The sequence below is a fragment of the Barbus barbus genome (genome assembly GCF_936440315.1).
Source record: "Barbus barbus genome assembly, chromosome: 23".
NCBI lineage: Eukaryota > Metazoa > Chordata > Actinopteri > Cypriniformes > Cyprinidae > Barbus > Barbus barbus.
The window spans coordinates 11,512,482-11,523,384 of record NC_136751.1 but is presented as its reverse complement, the minus strand read 5'-3'; the positions used below and the strand labels follow the sequence as shown (position 1 = coordinate 11,523,384).

The 10,903-nt window shown below is 35.2% G+C and overlaps 1 protein-coding gene across 1 annotated transcript; it reads left to right on the top strand.

Moving 5' to 3' along the window:
* Nucleotides 1–840: 840 nt before the first annotated feature.
* uraha (urate (5-hydroxyiso-) hydrolase a) lies at nucleotides 841–4,622 on the top strand. The gene is made up of 4 exons (XM_079373834.1): nucleotides 841–1,120; nucleotides 2,546–2,688; nucleotides 3,917–4,052; nucleotides 4,416–4,622. Exons 1-4 carry the CDS (start codon nucleotides 950–952, stop codon nucleotides 4,503–4,505), a joined length of 540 nt encoding a protein of 179 aa, XP_079229960.1. The 5' UTR covers nucleotides 841–949; the 3' UTR covers nucleotides 4,506–4,622.
* Nucleotides 4,623–10,903: the final 6,281 nt, after the last annotated feature.

Below are 10,903 nucleotides of genomic sequence, written 5' to 3'. Positions count from 1 at the left end.
TGCCGCATCCAGGTGAGGAGTACAAAGACAAGTGTGTCTTGCCTACAGTCAAGCATGGTGGTGGGAGCGTCATGTTCTGGGGCTGCATGAGTGCTGCTGGCACTGGGGAGCGACAGTTCATTGAGGGAACCATGAATGCCAACATGTCTGAAGCAGAGCATGATACTCACTTTTGTGGCCAGCGGTTTAGACATTAATGGCTGTGTGTTGAGTTATTTTGAGGGGACAGCAAATTTACTCTGTTATACAAGCTGTACACTCACTACTTTACATTGTAGCAAAGTGTCATTTCTTCAGTGTTGCCACATGAAAAGATAAAATATTTACAAAAATGTGAGTGGTGTACTCACTTCTGTGAGATACTGTAAATGTAGTTTCATTTGTCTTAGTACAAGGTTTTATATTTTAAATTTTGCACCCTTTTTTGTCCCACTTCTCAAGAATGACTGTTTTAACATTGAAAATTTTAAAAAAGAAATGTTTATTGAGCATCAAATCATGCCAATTTCTTCATTTCTGACGGGATTTTGCATAAAGGTTTTTATTTATTTATTTGTATTATATTTTATTTTTGCACTTGTATAGCCTTTTGAGTCCCATGCTTCAAGAAAAACATAATTTAAACAAACAAACAAAAAAAGTTTAAATTAGTGTATAAGGATCATTTTGGTGTTTATGTGTATACAATATGAATTTATAAAGCTCCTTACAGTAATTTTAATTTTGTAAACATTCATTGCCCTTTGCACCGAGTTATCAATGCAAGGCAAATTACCCAGAGGTCACTGACTTGTTGTTTACACTTCTGCAGACACACAGTCCACATGTTTAGTGAAAAAACTCTGAAATCAGACAACCAGCATTTGTGCTCAGCTGAGGAATCTGTATCAAACCGATTAAAATTTTCTTCTCACAAGACAGTCTTTCATGGGTTGCTGGGTGCTGGCTCATGTGTGATCTCTCATGTGTGATACTGCCTCTGCTCATATATCGCTGCTCCTTTTATTGTTCCTCACTGCATTTTATATTTAACTTACACCACTGGTGTGCAATACCACAAGACACACTTCAGATGAACAGACTTGAACATATCAAGGGTCATATTGTTTCAGCAGATAAGGTAAGATTATTTTTGTGTATCTACATCAGCAATTAAATTTGTTTAGCAATAAAGTAAATATGAAAGTACCTGATGACATTGAGTCAGTCACTAAAGGATATCTTTTGTAACATACAGTGGTGGCCAAAATTATTAGAACACTAGTATTTTCACCAGCTAAAAAATGGTTTTAAGTCATTTATTTCTATCTTTTGCTGTAGTGTGTCAGTAGGAAATATCAGTTTACATTTCCAAACATTCATTTTGCCATTAATTGTAATAATCCAGTGAGATTTTTGTTTGCACAAGGAGTCTGACAACAGCCAGTGCTCCACACAGATCTGATCTGGAATAACATAAAGAAACAGAACAAATGTAGACAGACTCAATCCAGAAGAAATGTGGCAACATCTCCAAGATGTTTCAATAAACCTACCTGTTTTAATCAAAATGCTTCAAATGTCCACAGCACACCATTATATTTACATCACATTTATATTTAGTCATTTAGCAGACGCTTTTACCCAAAGCAACTTACAAATGAGGGCAATACACGCAATCAAAATAAACAAAATAGCAATCATATGCCAGTGCTATGACAAGTCTCAGTTATCCTAACGCAGAACACGTAGCAAGGTTTTTTATTGTTTTTTGTTTTTTTAAAGAAAAGAGTTAGAAAATGAATAGAGTGCAAGTGTTTTTCTTTTTAATAAAAAATAAAACGTAGATAAAATAGAATTAGAATAGAAAGTGCTAGAGTTAGAGGGTCAAATAAAGATGGAAGAAATGTGTTTTTAGCCATTTCTTGAAGATGGCCAAGGACTCAAATTGGCTGCTCAGATTGAGAAGGTCATCGAACCAGGAGGGAATAGTTAAGGTAAAAGTCTGTGAAAGTAATTTTGTGCCTCTTTGGGATGGTACAATAATGCGCCATTCACTTGCAGAATGCAAGCTTTTAGATGGCACATGAGTCTAAAGCAGTGAATTTAGGTAAAGGGGTGCAGAGCCAGTGGTGGTTTTGTAGGCAAACATTAATGCCTTAAATTTTATGCAGGCAGCTATTGGTAGCCAGTGCAATTTGATGAACAGAGGTGTGACATGCGTTCTTTTCGGCTCATTAAATAGTAATCTTTAAAAATTATTAAAAATGATTAAAATTCATTCTGCAAAACAAAAGGTTTCTGGTTTTCAACTGACAGAAAAACAATCATGTTCTCATTGATGTTCTCAATATTCAAAAATTTGAAATGGTGTGTTTTAACATTTTGTGTTGATTATGTCAAGAAAAACGCACTGTATTTTAACAGGTCTTTCAAATGTAAACATTTTGGAAGTTTGATCAGGATTCCTATCATTAAGCTTCTACAGATTATCCTCATTTAATTAAAAATGTCTTAACAGCAGCTGGATTATATTGCATTAATGTAATATCACATTCTGCCACAGAATATGAACATAGTTGCTACCCTGCCAAGCCCCCTCACAACTCATGTGCTGAATATAGGCCATGGAGTTCCTGGAGCTAACATGACCATTAGCCTCCATCACCTAAACCCCATCTCATCAGAGTGGAATTTACTCACAACAAGGTAAACAAATAATTCAAGTGTAGTGTCAAATTATTCCACTGATTAAATGTCTTCAGCAGTGTTGGGGAAAGTTACTTTTAAAAGTAATGCATTACAATATTGCGTTACTTCCTAAAAAAGTAACTAATTACATTACTTAGTTACTTTTTATGGAAAGTAATGTGTTACGTTACTTTTGCGTTACTTCCAGGTTACTTTTTAAATATGAGCAAGGCTTGATTGTTTGTTTTTAATATTAGAAGTTCTATTTATAGCCAGAGTAAAAGCCCTTTCACACCAAAACGTGTAATGAATAAACCTCAGGCTGAAGGAAAAGTAAATTCACGTCTGTACAGTAGAACGCAGGAGAAGAAGGTTCAACACTCTTCAGCAATAAAAAAAAACAATGAAGCACAATTGTTAGTTTATCTAAAGTCATTTTTGCTTATTAATATGGTTAAACTGGATCATCAAAGATCAGCAGCAAAGACATCGGTTAATAAAATGGGATTAGATAGATATGTGTTATTTACATTTACATTTATTCATTTAGCAGACGCTTTTGTCCAAAGCGACTTACAATTGCTATATATGTCAGAGGTCGCACGCCTCTGGAGCAACTAGGGGTTAAGTGTCTTGCTCAGGGACACGTTGGTGTCTCACAGTGGATTCGAACCCGGGTCTCTCACACCAAAGGCATGTGTCTTATCCACTGCGCCACCACCACCATTTAACATTTAATTATTGCTGGGTTGCGTCATATTCTGAGTTTGTATTGCACTGTTTTAATTCATTTTGATGAATACTAAATCAGTTTTTTGCGAGTGAGATGAATTAGTGCATATTCACATTTAGTCTAGAACTACAGTAACATCATGTTCACACACAACACCTCTGTACTTCCGATTTCTCCCAACATGGGGACAGGAGAGCTGTCAGTCAGTAAATGGGAAAACAAAGTAACTGGCCTAATTTTTTTTTAAAAGTAACTCAGATATTTTCTTGTAAATTAAAAAGTAATGTGTTACATTACTAGTTACTTGAAAAAAAGTAATCTGATTACGTAACTTGCGTTACTTGTAATGCATTACCCCCAACACTGGTCTTCAGTTTTGTATAAACTGAAGGCATACAATCTGACTGACCAGTCTGATTGTATGCCTATTTAAGATGATGTAGCGGTTTTGTCAATTCCAAGTAAATCAATTTCAAAAGCTTCTCAAGATAATAAAAAATGTATTAATTATAGGATAACTAATGATGATGGACGGTGTCCTGGCTTAATCAGCAAAGAAAGCTTCATTGCCGGTGTGTATAAAATACATTTTGAGACTGGAAAATACTGGGATGCTTTGGGGGAGACATGCTTCTATCCATATGCAGAGGTATGAGAAAATTAAACTTCCTTTTAAACAATTACCTAGGATAATTATTTGCTATTATTTTAAATGTGATTTTAGGAAATGTTCAGACACTTAACACCAGTGGTTTTCAATCCTGGTCCTGGTGATACACTACTTTGCAGAGGAAATTTTGTGTGTCTTTCTTACCTGACACACTCAGTTAAATTCATATTTTCATATTCTCATAGCATCTTAATCAGGTGTGTTTAATAGTGATATACAAAATGTGCAAATCCCCAGGACAAGACTGAAAACCACTGCTTTATAGTCCTTCTAAAATCATCTGTTATTGTGTTAATTATCATTGTATGCGCTCTCTCTCTCTCTCTCTCTCTCTCTCTCCAGGTTGTCTTCACCATTACTGATCCTTTACAGAAGTACCATGTTCCTCTGCTTCTGAGCCGTTTCTCTTATAGTACATATAGAGGAAGTTAGATGTAAAGTGAATGCATCTTTCAATGCCTATGCACAAGTAAATGTTTTCTCTACTGTGGTAACACTTCATAATAGTGTTCAGTTTTTGTCAATAATGAGTTAATAATTTACTAAACATTAATACATATTTGTCTTAACTTACAAATTTGTTGTCATAAAATTGTTTTTGTAAATCTTAAAATCATTACAAACTAATCATTATTAAATACTTAATTTGAAGATATATTATGAATCACTTATTTCACTTGGTATCTTGAAACTGGAATTGGTATCTTGATACACACTGGTTGATCATGAACAAATAACGACCAAATCCCTAGTAAATAATCAGTAGCCTGTATAATTTGTTAAACATAATTACAATTTGTATCATTAAGTACTTGTATGTTACACTGTAATAAAATACTGTAAAACCAGTCAAATAATATTTTACATTAAAAAAGTACTATACTGTGAAAAACAGTGCATTCTGTTTCCTATAAAGATACTGTATTTACTGTGATATATTGTGAATTAACACCACTGTGGTTGTATACAGTATCCACACTGTATTTTATGACTGAGACTGTGTCTGAAATTGCCCATATAGCCTCATTCACTATTACCTATTGTGACAGCTTTGGGATGAACATACAAAACTTTTAATTACCATTGTAAAATTGAAGGATTTCGAAATTGAACAATTATCTGTACTTTCTACTCCTTACATCTTAAAAATAGCCTCCTTACTCCTATTTCATTTCGGCTCGTTTTCATTCCGGCTTGTCATCGTCATGGGCGTTGCTAGGTCATTTTTAGGGGGGCTTTAGCACCCCTAAATTTCTGCTCATCCCCCCTAAAAATCTTGCGATTCTTCCCCTTTAAATTTCAAACGGCAGCAGACTTCGGCTCCTCCCCATCTTTCTGCGCGTTCTTCAATCCACAGACTGCGGTGGCGCAGAGGAGAGGACAAGGTGTGTTTATCGATAGATTGTTATAATATCTACATCTGTGCAGTTCTTTGTCTTAAATACAGTTTACAAAAAGTCATGGGAGAGCAATCGGTTTCCAATCTTCTGTAAAGTTTTCGCTGCATTCACCACTCATCACACCACAGCTGTTTCCTTCAGCGAAAGCCCTTAACACATTATACGCATACTTTATAAAACGATCACGTTATTGCTATTTTCATTTGAAAATTTAGCTTTCAATATAGAACTTAATATTACAGTGCATGTGGCATTAACTACAATACAGTTATGCATAGAAGTGATTAAAGACAGTGACAGACAGCACTCAGTCAGTGCACTCATTTTAATTGCATATCAGAGTGATTGACAGAGATTGAAACATTGTGTGTCCTTCTCACAGACTGCTTCAGTTTTGCTGTTTTTTGTTTTTGTTTTTGTTTTTACTTTTAAAAGTTAATCACGGCACCCACATAGTTTAATCCATTGTCCAGCCTTATAGCTGTGTTGTTTATATTGCTAATATGGATAGTCAGTGTAAGTTTAAAGTGATATGATGTTTTATGTTTACAATTTTCTGTTTGTACTTAAGCATAGAAAAAGATTTGTACTAGTAATGCAAACAGTGACATTTTTGGTTTGTACAGTAAACAGGTGTGTGTGTGTGTGTGTGTGTGTGTGTGTGTGTGAGATCAGGTAGACTTGTATTTGGCTTGTACTCGGATGTTATACCCATCTATGCAATACAGTGGAATACTGCAATAAGTTTAGTATATGCAGGGTACTATTAATAAATTTTTTTGTAAATATTTATTTATTTTTTATTATTATACCATCATTGGGGGCTGAGCCCCCCTAAAATGAAAATCCTAGCATCGCCCTTGGTCATCGCTCAAAAAATTTAAAAAATAAAATAAAAACCTATCCAGATAAATCGCGCCATCCGGATAGAGTGAATTGTGGTTGGATGAGAATATAAACCTATACCATTCTGACACCCTATTGGTTTGTACGCGATCCATCGCACCTGCACATGACACAAATCACGTCACACTCAAAAAAGATTATTTCTTAAAAGTTATTATTTCTCCACTACTGGCTCATTTATCAAATGGGTGCTTTCTCTTCGTCCGTTGCCCTCACAGATTCCTGCAGCTAAGCTTGGATGTACATTTACATTCCAATAAAGGTTATTGATGACATGCCTCTGAAGTTTGACTTTTTGCACCATTACAATACTTACAGGCAACTAGTCATCATATCTTCCGCTCCATGAAACACGTTAATGCTCAGTAGTACACATATATGGTTTTTTAATGTATTTGCATTGTACTAAAATGCGTTCATTTTCAGCGGGCACATATCCGGCTGAAACAGGTAGCCTAGTGCATCCCACATTTTTCAACATTAACATTTTAATATAACATTATAGTCATTATGGCCTTTAGAAAAAAAATTTTTTGAGGAGGTGGGGTAGTGCACAATAGGCCCCTGTGCCGCGGCCTAAGCTTTTGTCCTTAATGGCATTTTTTTTCCTTCCATTACTTTTACTTTTATACTTTAAGTAGTTTTGAAACCAGTACTTTTATACTTTTACTTGAGTAAAAAACTTGAGTTGATACTTTTTAAACCCTAGTATCTATACTTCTACTTGAGTAATGAATGTGAATACTTTTGACACCACTGCATGTGGGGTTTTTAGGTCCAATAATTAACACCTCTGAATTTAACAGTAAGTAGTTACTCGTCATCCAGTTTTTTATATCAACTATGCATTCCGTTAGTTTCTCAATTTAGTGTGTTTTCAACGGGCCGCGAAGAAATATAGAGCTGAGTATCATGAGCATAACAGTGAAAGCTAACACCATGTCTCCTGATAATATCTCCCAATGGTAACATGTAAAGTGTGAAAAGTAATGGCCCTAGTACTGAGCATTGAGGTACTTCATACTGCACTTGTGATCGATATGATACCTCTTCATTCACTGCTACGAACTGATGGCGGTCAGATAAGTATGATTTGAACCATGCTAATGCACTTCCACTGATGCCAACAAAGTGTTTTAGTCTATTCAAAAGAATGTTGTGGTCGATATTGTCGAACGCAGAGCTAAGATCCAGTAGAACTAATAAAGAGATACAACCACGATCAGATGATAGAAGCAGGTCATTTGTAACTGTTCTGTATGTTAATTAATTTCTGACACCCCTTTGTCTGAGGTAGTTGGTGTCCCACACCCGCTCCCATTCTACAGTTGGTGACCATTTGCTCAGGATGTGATCATCCCAAATGGTCTACAAACAACATAACTGTTGACTTTATTCTACTCTATAATAATTAAGCCATTTTGGGAAATGAGCATGATCAAACATATATTGTGGAGTGGAATCTGGGTCGAGGCAGACTATATTTTCTTACACTGCCTTTTAAGCATTCAAGTTATTTTCAAGTACCTTTTCATAAATGTGGCTGTTTTCAAGGGTTTTCCAGGACTTCAATTTCAAAAAGTCAAATTCAAGTACTTCAAGCACTTTACGCACCTTGTACAAACTCTGGAGAGCTAAGAGTAAATGTTTTGCATGGGTCTCAGTGGATATAGCAAGAAAAATGGGATTAGATCAGGAAACATATATTCTTACAGTCCCATTAACAGTAACTCATCCATGGTTATTTCTCTCAGTAGTCGTTGATTTATATCAACTGGAAAAATAGTAATCTATTCAAAGATACAGGAAATCTACCAGTGTTGGTGGAGGATAGGATTCAAACATTGTATTAGAGTTATGTAACAATATATACTGATGGATCTAAAGATCCTACAGGAAGAACAGCATTTTACCATTCCATCTTTACAAGTATCTATCAATAGGAGAACATCAGATCAACTGGCAGTTTATACAGTTGAGTTAATAGCAATTGCAACAGCTCTACACTGGGTAGAGCCAGTTAAACTAAACAAAGTTATTCCATGCTCAGTTTAGCGTTATTATCTTTACAGTCATTTTCATCCTGGAGTAGGCAAGACATAGTTAATGAAATATATGAAACTTTTTCAGACTTCATAAATTGAATATAGTGTTCACATTTATGTGGGTGCCAGCTCACAGGGGAGTTAAATAGCAGATTCATAAGCAAAGGACGCAATCAGGCAGGAAAACACAATGGACATTTTATTTAGCAAAACAGAAATAAAGACAATAATTAAAAGTAAAATCATCAGCAAATGGCAAGATAAATGGAACAAGGGAAGTACACGCAGACATCTTTATACCATCCAGAAGGAAGTGGGAAGGATGAGGATGACAATGCGATGTACCAAGGAGGAAAATATAATATCAAGGTTAAGACTGGGTCACACAAGACTAAATAAGAGATTACATCTCATTGGAAAACATCCAACAGGTCTGTGTGAGTGTGGTCAGGAGGAAGAATCAGTACAACATGTATTGTACTAAGTCACTATGTCACTGGCAAAAATATATTACAGAAAGAGACATATTCAGAAGGACACCACAGGCGATAGATCCAAAGCAAATACTTGGTCAAACAGGAAATTATAAAACACAAAAAAAAGTCCAGGGTGCTCAGGGAGTTCAATGAGATATTTGAAGGTGCTCTTTGGGGCCGGGAATACAAATGGATGTAAAAAAGAGAAATCCAAGGCACTCTTCTTCAAAATAATTTTAAAAGCCTTTATTATACTGACTATTTAATGATAGAAAATTTAAAAGACTTGGGAAGAAGCAACCCACGCGTAGCGGCGCAAAATGCCTTCTTCAGGGTGTGCTTCCCAGTCAAACAGTTTCCCCTTTTGTGTATACTGATTAGAAACACCTGAGTGATATGGTAAATTACCACATGAAGCATATCAAAACAATCCACTAGGTGGCTGACTCTGAATGTTCACATACAAAAGAATGAAAACAAAAAAAACAAAGAAACAGTCCACTAGGTGGCCATACATCGTAAATATCCACATACAAAAAGAGTCCACTAGGTGGCTACATTACAAGTTAAACCCAAACAAATATATACATACCTGTATATATATAGAGAGAGAGAGAGAGAGAGAAAATGATCACAAGAAAGGACTGAAATCTATTTCTTCAGTCAACCCAGGGTACACTGTGGCCTGTAAATTCTATATATAAAATGTTTCTCTCTGTAAAAGTAATTTTAATCAGTCACCACCCCGAATGTTCTTTTTGATAGTTTCTAAACCCTCAACCATTAGGCCTTCTGGATTGCTATTGTGCATATTTTGGAAGTGTTTTGCCATAGGATAATCTAAATTGGCTTTTCAAAAGGCATTTTTGTGCTCCGATATTCCGTCTTTGAGACATCTCTTGGTTCGGCCTACATAAAAGCATCCACATTTACATGATAACCTGTATACCACAAAAGTAGTGTTACAATTAATGAATGCTTTTATGTTGTACATCTTATTTGTCTTGAAATCACAAAATTGTTTGCATTCTTTAATGTTGGAACGATGATTGCACGACCCACATTTGTAAGTACCTTTTAACTGTCTGTGAAGCAAAGTAATCTGTTTTTTGGCAGGAAGATGACTTGGTAAAAAACAGATTACTTGGTGCAATCATTGTATACACAAAAGGGGAAACTGTTTGTCTGGGAAGCACACCCTAAAGAAGGCGTTTTGCGCCGCTACGCGTGCGTTGCTTCTTCCCAAGTCTTTTAAATTTTCTATCATGAAATAGTATACTAAAGGCTTTTTAAATTATTTTGAAGAAGAGTGCCTTGGATTTCTCTTTTTTACAGCAAATTATAATTCTTTAATTGTATTCTTGAGGGAAACTGGGTTAATAAATAGAATATAAAGTTTACATTTTTTTATTACTATTATTTATTATTTATAAATAAAGTTCTGTTAGTCACTCTGGTCTACACTCCAGTATAGTAGGTGGCGGTAATGCAGCTTAACGCCATAAAAGAAGAAGAAGAAGAAGAATGAAAATCAAAATATAAAGTGTAGGAAAGTCAAGGAAAGATGAGGTTATCTTTAACAGAATATTATTAGGGCACTCAAATTTAAATAACACTCTTAAAATAATAGGGAAACATCCAAATGGATTGTGTGAATACTGTAATGTTGAAGAAACAACACCTCATGTATTTATTGAATCTAGGAAGTATGAACAAGAAAGAGGAAAAATGATAGAAGAATTAAGGAAAAATGGAATTCAGGATCTAAATTTTAAGGTTTTAATTAAATGGTCAAGTGAAGTAAATAATAAAGCCTTCTATGATTTTATTAGAGAGACGGGATTGATAAATAGAATATAAAACTCTGTTCCACACTCTGGAGCAGAAGCTGGCGATAATGCACCTATTTACGTTGGTTGTCAGCCGCGTTAAAAACCAAGAAGAAGAAGAAGAAAGAGTGATATTGATTATGGCAGTATGGTATATAGCTCTGCATGTAAAAC